A 17136-nucleotide genomic window follows, 5' to 3' on the forward strand; every position below is an offset into this window, starting at 1 on the left:
TGTTGTTTAGATGTTTAAGATGAGAAAATACTTTCCCTCATGAAAAATAATTCTTGGTTGGATTCCTCTTCATAGCGAGAGGCTAGTTATTTTTGGAATATCTGCAATAGCATTTGGAACTTATTCCTGAAAACACTTTTTCTAGTGAAGGCTCATTTAACTAAAACCATTGTATGAAAGAGTCGCTGATGTGCCCTGTAGACTACATTAAATGGACGAGCTCTTCTCAGCTTTGCAAAATCAGGAGGTTGAAAACCCTCTAGAAATCTTAGTTCTCCTCCTTCAGATAGTTTAAAGAACCTCCTAAATGGAATTCTCGTATTTTTGCTTGATTTTTTTCAAGCTTTTATATTGCATAAGAGGGTTTTTGTTTTTTGTTTTTTGTTTTTTTTTTTTTGCATTTTGCATTTTGCATAAATTCTGTGTGCAGTCATGGGGATCTCACATTTTTAAACCCTCCCCTGCAGTTTCTCTGGCTCAGCTCTTCTGGCCAATTGCCTAACCTGCTGGAGTTCTAGGGGAGGAGAAAAGATTGAGAGAAGTGGTGTCTCCTCCTGGTGCCTCCCTCTCGCCCCTGAATTCAGTCCAGCCAGTTCAGTGATGGGGCTTCCCAGGGCAGAAGAGTGGAGGTAAGCTCTACACACCACAGGGCCTGGCTGAGTGGGGAGGCAGAGCACTCAGCAGAGCCCGGCGGGAAGACCTCCCTTCCCCAGGGCGCGAGAGCCACACTGATGACACCTTTTTTACCTCCACAGTCACAGAACAGACTAGGGAAGGGGTACTGGTTCTCAGCAAAATGGGTTCTCTTCATAGAGCAGATGTTTAAGAAAACATTTCTTTTTGTTCTGAAACCACATCCCACCCCCAATTTGGTAAAACGCATACAAGATTCACGCTAAATTCTAGTAGTGTGTGTTTTTTGTCTTGTCTACAGCAGGCTAATTTTTAAAATGTGAAATGGAAACGTATGAAGTGGTGGGTTTTTGTTTTTTTTTCTTCTCGTTACAGATCCCTACTCTGTTAAAAGAAATGTGGCAAGGACTCTAAATAATCAGCCCGTGTTTGAATATATACTTCATTGTTTAAGGACAACATATAAGTATTTTGCTCTTCCACACAAAATTACAAAACCCAGCCTTCCAAAGCCTCTGAATACTGTCACACGTGTTTCCGAACACCCTAAAGAAGTAGCAAACGTGGGGGCACGAGCAAAAGGTGATGAACTCAAAAGCTCAGCTTTGGCTCAAGAGCCAGATGCTGCCAGTTCAGGTGCAAACACCTGCCAGGTACAGCCACTTACAGAGACTGCTGAAAGCTTTGGAGGCCCCCCAACAGAGGAAATGGGGCACGCGCATGTCAGCATCCACCTGGCAAACTCCAGCCGTATCAGGACAGGGGCCGGTTGTGATGGTTGTGAGGATGTTAAAGCACATCGTCAAGCAGCGGGAAGTAAAGCTGGGAGCGAGAGCAAGCATCCTTTGCCTGCTGATGATCAAGGGCCAAGCAGTAGCAGACGTGGAGAGCTTGTCCTCCGTGGCGGCACGCAAAATAAGGAGACAGATAACACTTTGGATGTAGACGACTTCCACAGTCCTACGGCCGACGAGTGTGATGGATTCGTCACTTCAGAGGACAAGGCTGATGTTGATGAAGAAGGCGTAGAAGGTCCTGATGAGCTGGAAGATGCTCTAGGCCACTTTGCCCCTTCAAGACAGGGTCACGTGTCAAGAATCATTCATTCCGATGAGGAGGAGGAGGAGGAGGAAGAGGAAGAGGAGGACGATGAAGAACCCAGGCTGTCCATTCCCCGGAGGGAAGATGAGGACGACTTGGCAAATGAAGATGAGTTAGAAAATCCGTACACAGGATCAGGGGACGAGGACGCCCTGTCTGAGGAGGACGATGAATTAGGCGGATCCGCTAAGTATAAAGACCTGAAAGAAGATGGAAAACATGTGGACGGGGCTCTACTAATGGAATTGAATAAAATCAGTCTTAAAGAAGAAAATGCATGTGAGGAAAGTTGCACTGCAGATCAGTCTGATTTCTTCTATGAATTTAGTAAACTCATCTTCACCAAAGGCAAGGTAATCCGTGCCACTCCTCGAACTAAGAGACGTTAAATGGTTTTTTAGTGCATGTAATTTTAAATTTGTGGACTAGAACAGAGCTGTGCCCTGTCCGGGTGGTAGTCAGGAGTTCGTCTTCCACTCCGGTACAACCGCTCCATGTCCTGCCCTCCTTAGGCCCCTGGGAATTTGCATAGGCCGTAGGGAATGCTGTCGGGAGTGGAAATAACTCCCTTTTACTCCTGAGTATCCCAGAAGATGTCCCCATCTCAAGTAGTTTGCAGCGGTTGCACGTTATTTTTGTTCCTTTGGGAAGTCAGAGTAGGCTGTGGGGCTTTTGAGAAAATGATTCAGGACCCCTTTAGTTGGCAAATAGAGTTGTAAACAAAGTCTTGGTTTGCTTTGCCACCTTCCCATAGTCTCCTACAGTCGTGTGCAGTTTATGCAAACGAGAAGGTCATCTCAAGAAGGACTGTCCCGAAGACTTCAAAAGAATTCAGCTGGAACCTTTGCCGCCACTGACACCCAAATTTTCAAATATCTTAGATCAAGTTTGCATCCAGTGTTACAGTAAGTTACTAACACTTCTTTTCATTTGTCAGAATGTCGCATTGGCATTTGCCCCAAGAGTCCTCTGACTCACTAACCTGTTAGCTCCATCACTGGGACCAAGTCTGTCCCATTTTCCCCCGTGTCCATGGAGCTCTGTGTGTAATGCCTATTCTGGCTGAGATGCATAGTAAATAATTGTTGCAGGAAAAACGGGGAGAGGGAGGACCTTTTAAGCCTTGCTGTTGGAGTACTAGCATTCCCAACTGGTGTTCCTTGGACTGTTTTTCTAAGCAGTTATTAGTATTTCGTGACAGTTGGTACCTGGGTGGTTCAGTAGGTTAAGCATCAGACTCTTGATATGAGCTCATGTCATGATCTCAGGGTCGTGAGTTCAAGCCCCGCACTTAAAATAAAATAGTTCCACAGGTCAAGGAGGGAATGCGTCTACCCTCAGCGGAGGCTGGGGGTGTTGGGGTTGGGGCAAGAGATTTACAGGGCATATTAGCATCATATTGGCTTCTGAGAAATGTTCTAGTAAAAAACCTGTTTAACTCTTTATTGAAATATTCCCAAAATGTGGGCATAATATACTTTTTAATTAACACTAATTAATAGCTCCCTAACAGCCCTGTGAGGAACACCAGTGTGGGGAAGCATTGGTATACAGAGGGTTAAAGTTCCACAAAGGAAAAACATTTAAAGGAGAGGCAGGCGACTTGAGATGAGCCTGACGCCTCACAGCGCTCCGCTCTCCGTCCTGAGGTGTCCCTGCCAGAAGACACTTGTTCTTAGCCAGTGAGTTAGTGTTCTGCAAACCTTTTTGGAGGTGATAAGCTATGAAAGGAAAACTAGGTTCCCCTCAGAAACATATGCACATGCTCATAAAGGTTTGTGTTCACACCTTGGCAGAGTTGCCTGAAGACCACCTTTATAGACCCCTGGGGTCTCTGAAATCTATCTCTGAAATCTAGTAGCAGAACCGCTACTCAGATTTGTTTCTATTTCAGGAGCAGTTCCTGGGGGCAGAAGTTTTTCAAAGAAAGACAGACTCTATTGTATATTACTAATGCTGTCTACCAAGAAGATGCTCGAAATTCAGGGCTTTCTTTTTAACTTGCTAGATTTCGTTTTATAAAAAGTGTGATCTTCCCCGCCTCCCCCCCCCCCCCCCCCCCCGCAAAGAATGTGAACAATCTTTGTTTCTGAATGTTTTCTATTTTAAACAGAGGATTTTTCTCCAACTATTTTGGAAGATCAGGCTCGTGAACATATTCGGCAAAACCTAGAAAGTTTCATAAGACAGGAGTTTCCAGGTAAATAACTTTTTAACCTTTAAGAAAAGGTGTCTCAAAAATGAATAAATGTTAAAAAAAATTAAAAAAAAAAATGGGGCGCCTGGGTGGCTCAGTCAGTTAAGCGTCCGACTTCCGCTCAGGTCACGATCTCGCAGTCTGTGAGTTCAAGCCCCGCGTCGGGCCCTGTGCTGACAGCTCGGAGCCTGGAGCCTGCTTCGGATTCTGTGTCTCCCTCTCTCTCTGCCCCTCCCCCGCTCATGCTCTGTCTCTGTCACTCTCAAAAATGAATAAATGTTAAGAAAAATTTTTAAAGAAAAGAAAGGTAGCGTGACCTTCCTTCAGAACGAGCACATGTGTTACAAGCACATTAACTTTGAGAACGAGAAAGTAGTTTTGCGGGGACGGTGGGGACAGGGCTCTGGTTACTTTGTGATGTACTTTGGATGCTCTTTGCTCTGCTGCTTTACCGACGGGAGAGGCCAGCAGCAGGGTGGGATTTCTGTTACAGACACCACAAGTGAAATTTCATTTCGTGTTATGTTTGAAGTCAAAGTTTGCACCTCCAGACTTTGGAAAATACTCCAAAAAGTGAATATTTAGAGAGCAGTAAGCTTACATTACTAAATATACTGGTGTGATCCACATTTTCCTTGAAATGTCCTTGCACTTTAAGAAAAAAGTGGCACTTGGTGGTCTTTCACACCATATACACATTGTATTTGTTTAAAGTAAATTTTGAGAGAAAGTAGTTTGTCATAAATACGACATTATAATGAGGATAGTTAACAGATGGGTATTTTTGATCCATGTGAGAGCCGTTTTGATCAGAACATTAAATGTACTCAGGTAATTAGTTATCACTTTTCGTCTATCCCCAACAGGAACTAAATTGAGCTTGTTTGGCTCCTCCAAAAATGGATTTGGGTTCAAACAGAGTGACCTTGACGTCTGCATGACAATTAACGGGCTTGAAACCGCGGAGGTACGGTGACCACGTAAAACTCAAATCTGCTGCAGCAGTGTGATTTGACCATCTTGACTGACAGGACATCTTGGTATTTTCCACATCTACCAGAGCATACCATACGGAGCATGCCATGTGGCACAGTCTCTCTGGTCAGATACTTAAGAAGCTTAGAGGTAAACCTGAGGAGCACCGAAGCTTGTCTTTTCCACCCACGGTACAAAGTGCCTTTGGAAGTGACCTGTGGGAACGTGACAAAGCCAAACCAGCCCCCGCAGGGTCCCCCTGGCGTAGCCCGGAGGCTGACTTTGCCACACACACCCCATATAAGACTTCTTGAAAAGTTTTGAGGAGGCAGGCAGTGTGGTTTTCTGAGATGGTTTTTAGCAGGCAGTCAAATGGGATTCGATGATAAGAGTGCTAAACTTACAGTTCAGAGACCCAGATTCAAGACAGACTTGGTTTCATGAGTTCCTAAACATGTGGTCTTTGGTTGATAAACCTAGAAAATGAAAAGGATCATTTCTGTTCCTCTTGCCCCCAGAGATTGTTGTGCACATCAGCTTGGATCACGCCTGTCAGGAGTCCGCAGACTAGGGCCCACGGGCTAAACCCAGCCACGGGCATATTTTGTCAGTACAGGTTCATTAGAACACAGTCACACCCCTTCACTTGTGACGCAGTTACGGCTTCTGCTTTTACTTGATAACTACCGAGTCGAGTACTTGCAACAGAGTCGTATGATTTGCAAAGCAGAAAAGGTTTGCTGGCCCCTGACAGATATGAAATCCTGCATAAAGGTATAAAGTCTAAGAAGTGCTAAGTCCCTTTCTTTTTTTATTTTTCACAACAGTCCAAATGCTGTATATCCAAATGAGTGATGCTGCTGTCACTCAAGGTCTTTTTTTATGTTTTTCCTTATTTTCAAGTCTTTGTCTTTTGAGGATGTATCTGATTTGGGGAAAATAGCCAAAAGTTACCTACCCTGAGTTTGGTGAGTGAAGAGGATAAACAAGGTTGGGTCCGATATGTGGAATTACCTTATTGCACATCATCAATAATGAATTTTTACATGGCTTATAAAACTAGCTTTGCGGGCATTTCTGAAGTAAAATTCCAAATATGTTCTGCGATGTGTATAACCATCAAAAGGGCTTATGTTGTAAAATGTCGACCCGCTGTTTTTAAGTATGATTTATTTGAAACATTGGTATTTGCTACATGACCTTGATTCGCCTCGTCCTGTGGAGAGAGCATCTAAGCTTCATTACTTTCCACAGCAGTTCTTGTAATTGAAAGATAATGAAAGTCCATCCAGAATGAATAAGAGAGGCCACAGAAGCTCCCTCTTACTTATTCTGGCACAGAGGGTACTTCTGAGTAACATGGTTACAGAGAAGGGGAAATGGAGGTCCTCATGGTTCAGACTTTTCCAGGTGCTCTGATTTCAGCCTTTGTTGTACAATTAGTAAGTGAGGGCTGCAGGGACCTTTTGTATCCTCAGGATATTTCCTATGAATACTGACCAAGGCTTGCCTAAACGAGAAAAAAATCTATATAGATGGGTTGAACTTATTATTTCTAAAGGTAATGGAAACTATTTGTTACCAGGTTAGGAACCTGTCTTCCATTTTCGATTCAGTATGTGCAATTTTTGTTGCAGGGGTTGGACTGTGTAAGAACTATTGAAGAATTGGCAAGAGTCCTCAAAAAACATTCAGGTACCTCTACAAACTTTTTCCAAAAATAGTCTTGTCTTTTTAATTAGTGTTTTGCATCCTTAGAATTCATCAATGCCAGTGAAACCATAGAGTGGCTCATCGGTAGCACGTGTGCGGTATTGGTCTTTAAAAAATTTTGTCATTCCGGGGCGCCTGGGTGGCGCAGTCGGTTAAGCGTCCGACTTCAGCCAGGTCACGATCTCGCTGTCCGGGAGTTCGAGCCCCGCGTCGGGCTCTGGGCTGATGGCTCAGAGCCTGGAGCCTGTTTCCGATTCTGTGTCTCCCTCTTTCTCTGCCCCTCCCCCGTTCATGCTCTGTCTCTCTCTGTCCCAAAAATAAATAAACACTGAAAAAAAAAAAATTTAAAAAAAAAAAAAAAAAAAATTTTGTCATTCAGTATGAAAGACTGAGGGAATCCGTGGTCATTGGTGTGCATATCGTTGCCTGGCTCAGTTTTATTTCAAAACAAGCATATACCATACAGGCAAGAAATTTTGGAAATCTTTTTTCTTTATTGACCTTGTATTACCCAAAGTGTAGGGGTTGCTGACAGCAGCGTGAAGTACATGGAAAGCACTGGGGGCTTATGGATTGTATTTGTAGCTGTATTGCTGGACAACTGTATGCAACCCTGAACAAGTCATCTAACTTTACTTGATCCCTTGCCATCGATAAATTGAGAAAGCTATAAAATGCATAGATGCTATGAATAGTGCACGGTGCTGACATGCCATTGACATGTTCTTTTGCTGTCAGGGACAGCTGTGGATGCTGTTAACAGTGAGAATCTTCTTTTAAAATGTGATGCAGCAAATTTCTGTGCTAGGAGCTGGGAGCTGGGAATGAAGGTGAACAAGATATGGTCCGTACCCTCACGACACTTAAAATCCGTGATGTGTCCATCAAAAGCTTTCTTTTATCTCAGTCAAGAGTAGACTTAAGTTAACATCACGGGCAGTGCACACATAGATACACAAACGTACACCGTGAGTGCTATCTCCCCTTTTTGTTTTATATTTTTTATTTCCAGGAGTTTAAATAAAAAGGGTACCATGTTACTTCCATAACAAGATAATCTTAATTTTGGTTTATTTCTTCTGAAAGTTAACCTGGAGCATCAGAATTTTTTTTTAATAACATGCATTGATGTAATTGTTTTTGTCATCGAAAATAAGTGTTCCCCTCACTTAGGAATTTTACCTCTAAAGATCATGAGCTTTTTAAATTTTTTTGAAGGGTATGCAAAGAAACTAAATTGCTAAGTTGCCACAATTATTAATTATTTGTACTGAGCTAGATTTTGACTTTTTATTTTGAAATAATTTGAAAATCAAAGCAGTAAAAATTGTATAAAGAATGCTGCATGTACTTCATTCAGATCCCCCAGTTGTTAACATTTTACCACATTCGATACTCATTCTGTCTCTTCCTTGCTCACAATTTTTTTCTGTACCATTTGAGATTAAACTGCAGATACCATGGTCCTTTCACCTAAATACGACAGTGTATATTTCCTAAGAATGAGCCATTGTTAAAAACAGGTCATTTTTAGGGGCACTCGGCTGGCTCAGGAGGTAGAGCACTCAACTCTTGATCTCAGGATTGTAAGTTTGAGCCTCATGTTTGGTTATAGAGATTACTTAAAAATAAAATCTTTTTTCTTTTTCAATGTAAAGATTTTTTTTTTAATGTTTGTTTATTTTATTTTGAAAGAGAGCATGAGCTGAAGAGGGGCAGAGAAAGAAGGAGACAGAGAATCCCACGCAGACTCCGCGCTGTCAGTGCAGAGCCCAGTGCGAGGCTCGAACTCACAAACCATGAGATCATGACCTGAGCTGAAATTAAGAGTCAGATACTAAACTGACTGAGCCACCCAGGTGCCCTGAAATCTAAGTCTCCCAAACTATCTTATTGGGTGCCTACTATGTGCTCAGCACTGTATGGGGCACTTGGGGATGGTGGAGCAATAAAAATAAGTCTACAGAAGTCTTTTCCTTGGACAGCTTTCAGATCTTACAAACAGGAAGGTAATCTCACAGACCATGTAACACTGTAAGGTAGTATTCATTTTTCAGAATGAGTCAGAAGCTGCAGTAAGTGTTTGGTAAGTTCTAAGGGGAGAGAAGTTCTGGGCAAGAGTTGCATAGGGGAGATTCATGTAAGAGATGGGTTTATTCTGATCTCAGGGGATGATGAGTATGATTCAAAAAGGATAAAAGAGAAGTCATTCCTAACGGGACGTGCACCTGAACGTGAGCGTTGCTGTAGTATATTTTGGAGTGTCGACAGTGGGAAGATCAATACACTTAGAGAGGAGTTTCAAGTGGTTACTATTACTATATAAAGGAAAGCCCACAGATATTTGGAAACCAGTGAAGTTTCTCCAAGAGAAGAGCAACCCAATAAAAACTAAGCTTTTTAGGCAAGTGGTAGAGTCTCCCAGGGCAGGTATAATCTAAGTGAATTCAGGTTAGAAGGACCATAACTGAAACGAAAAGGATAGGAGAGATTCCCGAGGGGAAGTTTCCTAGATTTGGTACCTACAAGTAAGAACTAAGAGTTCAGGCTAATGTCTGGATACTTGGGAAATGGGGACGTTTGCAGAGAACACCATGTGGAGGTGTTTAGTTTGCCATAAAGGTTTAATTTCTAAGAGTCCAGCAAGCAATTGGAAATACAGAGTTGTCAGGACTGGAGAACAAAAGAAAACAGTTTTGTATTGAAATCCTTGAAGAAAGAAAGACGAAGAATAAGACAATTGTAAGGGATCATTTGAGAGAAGTTAAGGACTAGGCCTTAATTTCTGTGGGTAGAAATTAAGAAAGGACACTGAAAAAGGAGCCCTTGGACTGACAAGAACCAGGATGATGTGCTGTGGATAAATCCTAGAGGACAGGCTGGTAATGGGACAGGCTAGTGTCAAATTCTAGAATGGGAAGGAAATGGAGTAAAAGGCTATCTAATTTAGAGGCAGGGTAACAGAGTAGTTGGTGGGGGTTCTGGAATCAGATTCTCTGCTTTTAAACCTTGGCTCCCTACTTGTTGGCTGTGTGTGCCTGGAAAGACACTCAGCCTCATTGTAAGTGCTCCGTTCCTCATCTTCAAAAGTAGATCAGCAATAATGGGATTTAAGGTTAAGAAAGGTGTCGTACATTTAAGTACGGCATCTAGCATGCGCCAGGTGTTCAGCAGATTCGAACGTCAATGTAAGTTAGACCTCCTCTGTCTCCTACACAGATGTATTTTTCTGAAATTTCTTCTGTCATATACATACTTTTTCCCTGAGCTCTGGATCACTATGCATCTGCCCTCTAGATATTGCCATTTACCTTTTTGAGAAAAACCTCAAACTCCATCTCAGAATGAGCTCTTTACTGCCTTCCTTCTGCTGCAACCCGCTCTTCCTTCTGAATCCACTTTCTTGGTCGTTGACATTGACATCCTTCGACCCACCAAAATGGGTCAAGTGATCATTCATTCGTCCTAGAATAGGTTCAGTAGAAATTTGGAGTTGGTCACACCCACACATGAATCTTGGCTCCGCAGCTCACTAGCTGCATATTCCTTTTTTTTTTTTTTAATTTAATGTTTATTTATTTATTTTGAGAGAAAGAGAGTGGCGAGTAGGGGAGGGGCAGAGAGCAAGGAAGAGCGAGAATCCGAAGCAGGCTGTATGCCATCAGCCTGACTCCAGACTCGATGTCATGAACCCTGAGATCGTGACCTGAGCTGAAATCAAGAGTCAGATGCCTAGCCAGCTGAGCCACCCAGGTGCCCCACTAGCTGCATATTCCTAAGCAAGTTACTTTCTCTGGGGCTCTGTCTTTCAATCTGTTGGGTGCAGGTGATTAGTCTTAGCAGGTAATGTTTGTGAAGGATCCTTGGAGATCAGGAACCAGTAGCTTCTAACCCTTAACAGCAATTCCTTCTCGCTTATCCCCCACCCCCCGGGCCCCACCCCCTCCACGTCCCCAGCCCATCCAGGTACACCTGCTCTCAAGCCTGTCTTGCTGCTTCTCTGCATCTCTGTGCCACCGTGGTAGTTCAGGTCCAGATCATTTTTTATAATGGTCACTCTGCCTCCATTCCGTGTGCCTCCAGTCTGTCCATAGCCAGGGGCATTGTCCGAATAGATATGGCCAGTGATTCTTCCCAACTTATACAGTTCATTGGTATCTATTTGCCTGTAAGGATAATTCTTAGCAGGATATATATGTTCTCTATTCGGGCCCTTCCTGGTTTCTACCCCATCTCCTATCACTCATTCCTTTCCGTCAGGTCGACTCAATAGCCTTCACAATCCCATGGAAGTTCTCGAACATCCTTTCTGCTTTAGGCATTTGCCCTGTCCTTATGTGCTTTTTTTTCCCTTGCCTCCTAAATCCCCTCAGCCGCCTCTGTTTTTAACCTGTTGCTCTCCTTTTTCAAAGCCTGGTTCAGGCAATTCACTCCTCCTATTGAAGTTGATTCTGTTCTTTTACTGCCTTCTAGCTCCGTGATGCGTAACTTTTGTTTTGAGGATTCAGATGATCACCCTGTAGGCTTTTCTCTGTATTAGATATAGTCACGTGGAGAGAATAGATAGGGCCCGAGTAGTCTAGACTCTATAGTAGTTTCTTCTGTTCTGGTGTTTATCAGACTGACAGCCCTATACACATGCACATGATCCAGTGAATTCCTGGAGGACAGTGGCTACCTCATTCATCCTTGTACTTCAGATATCGATGTTTTTAACAAATACAAACTTTGCCAGAAGAGTCTTCCCAGATGTTTAGTAACAGAATCGAGTATTCCTAGTGACTGCAGTGAAACTAGCCAGAGTTCGGTTTACATGGTCTTATTTTGGGATATTAACATAAGAACCGCTTATGGCCCCAGCTGCTGTATTTAACAGTACTCTCTTATTCCTAACCTAGGTCTTAGAAACATCTTGCCTATTACAACAGCAAAGGTGCCAATTGTAAAGTTCTTCCATTTGAGAAGTGGTCTGGAGGTGGACATCAGCTTGTATAACACACTGGTAAGATTTTCCCCAGGACTTTTCTTTAGGGAGATGAAAGGGAACGAATGGCTCTTAATTTACAAAATAGCAAGTAAAATTAAGCCATTCCTTTGATCTTATTCGTTGTTTTCATTAGGAGTGTTTGCCTTTTGCCTGGCAGACTCTCTTAACAAAGAGTTAAGATAGTATTTATTTATTATGAGGTCCGAGCGGCAGGTGCTTTTTGTTTGGCTTGAATTTTGTTTTAATTTTGGACTGTGTGTGTGTCTTTGGTCTCACACTGTTTCCTGCAGGGCTTTCTGGACCTTCTCTGGATGCTACGGGCATTCAGTGTAAATAATGCCAGGGTGAAGTGGGGGATCCTTACGTCTACATAGATGGAATTATTTTAATAGCCCTTATTTCTAGAAATGTTCAGACTAAGGACATATTAACATGGAAGTCATGAGCTCAGATGTCATGTATAGTTCTTATTATTTAGTAAGTTAATGAAGCTCATCTTTGGGGGAAAATACCCGTGTCAGTCTAAATGTCTTCAATCTAAAGTGAATTACACTGTAAACCTTTTCAGAATATTCCAGTTTAAATTTTTTTCTTCTATTTGGTAACTTACAATTTTCCTTTTAACAGGCCCTTCATAACACAAGGCTCTTATCTGCTTATTCAGCCATTGATCCCAGAGTGAAATATTTATGCTATACCATGAAAGTGTTTACAAAGGTGAGTATGTTTCCTGTTGTGATTCATTAGAAATTTCGTTGCATCTTCAAACTTAGTTGAAAACATGTCTATATTTTTTACAGAATGATAGCCATATTAAATGCTTCTTTTAACTAGTTTGGGAACCCTGCTGTGGCAAGCTAAAATTTTGTTGTCTTAAGTTTTACGTACGATAATCTAATCTTGCTAGTGGCTGATGGTTGGGGGTTTTTGTTTTTGATGTCCTTCTGGTTGGTCTTTGGCATTTGAAAATGTAACTTTTTTGTTAATGCCCAATAGAAGCATTTTCCCTTTGGTGATAGTAGAATAGCTGCAAATTTAGCAGGAAACAGTGGTGATCTGTGCCTCATTTTCCTTCCCTCTAGATGTGTGATATTGGTGATGCTTCTAGAGGCAGCTTATCGTCATACGCATACACGCTTATGGTGCTATATTTTCTCCAGCAGAGGAATCCACCAGTCATTCCTGTCCTTCAAGAGGTATTAGTAAAAGAAATTGTGTTTCTCATCTGTAAAACTGGGTGATCTTTGAGCCCTCTTCCTTCTCTAATATTCTGTGATTCTGTAGTTAAATTTTTAACTATTTTCCTACAAGTTTTTGTATCAATGCATTAAATTTGTAATCCATACTAATAGTTTAAAAATTAATTTCAGATATACAAAGGTGAAAAGAAACCTGAAATATTTGTTGATGGCTGGAATATTTATTTTTTTGATCAAATAGATGAACTGGTACGTATTTTAAGAGTAAAGATTTTTTTACATCCTTGACTAGAAGTTAGCTGTACTATGCTGTGCTGTAATGGTCAACAACTATGTTTTCACTTGTTATATTTATTTATATTATGATAGTAAAAAAACTAGCATATATAGATGTTTCCTTTGAAGTTGAAAACATTTTCATTTTAATAAAAATGAAAACATTTTAATTAAGTCAGGTGAGTTTCCAGGGACTATATGTAGGATTTCTTTAATGCCTGTTAATTCCAAATGGCTATGTAGCTTTATTCCAAATGAACAAATATTTGCTAAGTGGTTTTCTGCAAACAGTTTGGAAAGACTTTCTTTGAGTTCAAAGATCTAATAACCCAGGCATCATCAAGGCTCTTAAAATCTATTTCCAGATTCTTCCACAAACATGCACTCTGGGGTTTGACATTTAAAACCCTGAGCTTTCCCTATCTCCAGGCCACAGGGTAGAGATTAATAAAGTTATGAAAATGGTATTTTAAAATGTGAAAGAAAAGTTACAGAATTATATTTTTATGTATTTAAATTCCAGTTAATAAGTCCAAACTTACTCCCTAAGATACAAATGAAGATAGATATTAACACTTTACTATAGAGCCTGATATCTCTGTTCCCTTCTATTTCTAGCCCACCTGTTGGCCAGAATATGGGAAAAATACAGAATCTGTTGGGCAGCTATGGTTGGGACTTCTTCGATTCTACACAGAAGAATTTGATTTTAAAGAACATGTTATTAGCATCAGGAGAAAAAGTCTGCTTACAACTTTTAAGAAACAGTGGACTTCAAAATACATTGTAATTGAAGGTACAAATAAAATGAAGCTTAAAATGGAATAGAATATAGAGTTTGAACTAGGAGGGCATCGTTCTCCATCCCTGCAGAGAACGGCAGGGAGCCACCAGCTGGGATGTGCAGCACTGCCATTCTGTTACTGTCCACATCAGCACACTTGTCTGTTTCCAGGATGAAGAGTTATTTTTAAGGGTGCCTGGTAGCTCAGTCAGTTGGGCATCCAACTTCAGCTCAGGTCACGATCTCACAGTCCGTGAGTTCGAGCCCCGCGTCGGGCTCTGTGCTGACAGCTCAGAGCCTGGAGCCTGCTTCGGATTCTGTGTCCCTCTCTCACTCTGCCCCTCCCCTGTGTGTTCAGTCTCTCTCTCTCTCTCTCTCTCTCTCTCTCTCTCTCTCTCCCTCTCTCCCCCTCTCTCCCTCCCTCCCTGTCCCCCACCCCAGAATAAATAAGCACTAGGAAAAAAAATTAAAAAAAAAAAAAAAAGACATTTTTAAATGACTGGTGTCCTCCTGTGGGGCTTCTCCCCATTTCAGAACTCTTTTGACCATGACACATCTTTGACTTTTGTTGAACACTTACTGGAGAATAAGTTTGCAATAGAGATAAGGCAGCTTTAAAAGAGTGGGACTTTTGGGGCGCCTGGGTAGCTCAGTTGATTAAGTATCTGACTCCTGATGTCAGCTCGGGTCATGATCTTACAGTTCGTGAGTTTGAGCCCTGCATCAGGCTCTGCGCTGACAGCTCAGAGCCTGCTTGGGATTCTCTCTCTCTCCCTCTCTCTGTTCCTACCCTGCTGTGCATTCACGCTCTCTCTCTCTCTCTCTCTCTTTTCTCTCTCTCAAAATAAATAACTTAAAAAAAAGAGAGAGAGAGGGGGACTTTTAACACCTTCTGAATTGAGGGTTTGAAAAGTGGGCACTAATTGAATTTTCAAGATCCTTATTTGCTATTTATTGATGAAGGGGTTTACCTACAAGTAATTATATGTAAACTTTGGCATTTCTTTTGCCCATGCTGAAGCCTTTTCTTCCATTGAATGCAAGGATCCATGGGCCATGTATGTTTGTAGTCAATTGTTTACTATATATTTTTTGTTTGTTTGTTTAATTTGAGAGAGTGAGTGAGAACGAGTGGGGGAGAGAGGCAGAGGGAAAGAAAGAGAATCCCAAGCAGCGTCCACATTCAGCATGGAGCCCAACATGGGGCTCGATCCCACAACTGCAGGATCATGACCTAAGGCCAAAACCAAGAGTTGGACACTTAACTGACTGAGCCACCCAGGCACCCCTCCAGTTTGTGGGATTTTAATTTTAGGGTCAAAATGGAGTTTAAATGTTTAAAACTGAACTGAGAAATGGCTTAAAAAATATTTTATTGGTTTTAATCTTTTTTATTTTTTTGGAAATACACTTATATTATTAGTCAAATTATGTGTGTTACTTTAGGTTATGTTTCCGTCACTACTTCTGCCTATTGGCAGTATTAACATACTGTGAACATTTGTAAAATTAAATTCAGATCACTATGGCTTTGGCTTTAACTTTTTAGGATGTCATATGTCAAAAACAGAACTTTGTCTTAAACCTTTCCATTATCACAGTGGGTCCTTACCATCTCCAATTATTCATATATTGTTTTTAATTTTTGAAGTCTCATTATCTTCTCATTTTTACATTCCTTTTAGATGAACCATTAGTAATAGGCTAAGTTAGAAAGAAGACTTTTTTAAAAATTTATTAATTTTGAGAGAGAAAGAGTACGCATGAGAGCACGTGAGTGGAAGAGGGGCAAAGAAAGAGGGAAAATCCCAAGCGGCCCCCTGCACCGCCAGCGCAGAGCCCGATTTGGGGCTCGGACCCATGAAACTATGAGATCATGACCTGAGCTGAAATCAAGAGCCAGATAAGCTTAATCAACTGAGCTACCCAGGCACCCTTAGAAGGAAGACTTTTAACCGGCTCTTCTAGAATGGAGGAATTTCAGGGGTGGTGGTGACAGTGATGTTTTTTACTGTACAGTAGCTTAATATTATAGGATCTCTGCTACATTAAGCAACAACCAAAAATACATGTACAAGTTACCAGAAGAAAATGTGACCAAACCTACTAGGAAGGTAACCTTCTGAAAGCAGTTGTTAGTGTAGGGTCAAACTGAGTGAAGGCTTCTGTACTCCAGTAACGTGCTACTGAGTCTTTATCCCGAATGGTGTGCCCCATTTATTGCACATTAAAAGCATAACAGGGGCGCCTGGGTGGCGCAGTCGGTTAAGCGTCCGACTTCAGCCAGGTCACGATCTCACGGTCCGTGAGTTCGAGCCCCGCATCGGGCTCTGGGCTGATGGCTCAGAGCCTGGAGCCTGTTTCCGATTCTGTGTCTCCCTCTCTCTCTGCCCCTCCCCCGTTCATGCTCTGTCTCTCTCTGTCCCAAAAATAAATAAACGTTGAAAAAAAAAAATAAAAAAATAAAAAAAAATAAAAGCATAACAGATAAATAATAAAAAAAATTAAAAAATTTTTAAAAAAAGCATAACAGACAACCAGAAAGATGCCTCATTTTATTTCTTTACTCCTTTTCAAAGATTTTTTTTTAATGTTTATTTATTTATTTTGAGAGAGAAAAAGAACAGAGGAGGGCCAGAGAGAGAGAGAGATTGACAATCCCAAGCAGGCTCCACGCTGTCAGTGCAGAGCCCAACATGGGGTTCCATCTCTTGAAGCATGAGATTGTGACCTGAGCTGAAATCCAAGAGTTGGATACTTAACCAGCTGAGCCACCCAGATGCCCCATCTTTATTCTTTTTGTATATATTGTATGTATGCAGTCCTCCATTTTCTTAATAATCCCCAAAAAGGGTTGGGGTTTTTTTTTTCATTGCTTTTCTTGAATATTTTTAGGCATTTATTGGAAATAATTAAACATTCAAAGCATGAATTATTATGTATGTATGTTTTAAATCATACATAAAATAGTATTTTAAATTAGAAATAGTGCTTTACCTCCATTTATTTCATGAACAAATTTATTCAGATCTCGAATAAATCTTTGACATCAGCATTTTTTCCCATCTTTCCTACCACTTTCTGGGTCATCTAATAAATAATATTCCAGAACCCAACATATATATATACCTACCTAGTGCATTTAAGATGCACACATTTAAGATCATATGGGCGTCCTTCATGAAGCTTTTACTAAAAACTGAGGTCTGAGTAGCATAGGGCAGGTGTGTGTGTGTGTGTGTGTGTGTGTGTGTGTGTGTGTGTGTGTGTG

General features: G+C 41.4%; 1 protein-coding gene across 9 annotated transcripts in view; it reads left to right on the top strand.

The window, feature by feature from the left end:
* The window catches only part of TUT7 (terminal uridylyl transferase 7), a 62206-nt gene that overhangs the window by 26002 nt on the left and 19068 nt on the right, over positions 1–17136 (top strand). For all 9 annotated transcript variants that reach the window (XM_040450270.1, XM_040450262.1, XM_040450264.1 and 6 more), the window contains exons 13-22: positions 1009–2087; positions 2489–2639; positions 3848–3934; positions 4798–4898; positions 6544–6601; positions 11518–11621; positions 12234–12323; positions 12689–12802; positions 12977–13054; positions 13700–13877. In XM_040450270.1, coding sequence (XP_040306204.1) covers positions 1009–2087; positions 2489–2639; positions 3848–3934; positions 4798–4898; positions 6544–6601; positions 11518–11621; positions 12234–12323; positions 12689–12802; positions 12977–13054; positions 13700–13877 — 2040 coding nt within the window. The remainder of the gene's footprint in view (positions 1–1008; positions 2088–2488; positions 2640–3847; positions 3935–4797; positions 4899–6543; positions 6602–11517; positions 11622–12233; positions 12324–12688; positions 12803–12976; positions 13055–13699; positions 13878–17136) is intronic.

Source organism: Herpailurus yagouaroundi, unplaced genomic scaffold (assembly GCF_014898765.1).
Source record: "Herpailurus yagouaroundi ecotype Mexico unplaced genomic scaffold, PumYag 201, whole genome shotgun sequence".
NCBI classification, from domain to species: domain Eukaryota; kingdom Metazoa; phylum Chordata; class Mammalia; order Carnivora; family Felidae; genus Herpailurus; species Herpailurus yagouaroundi.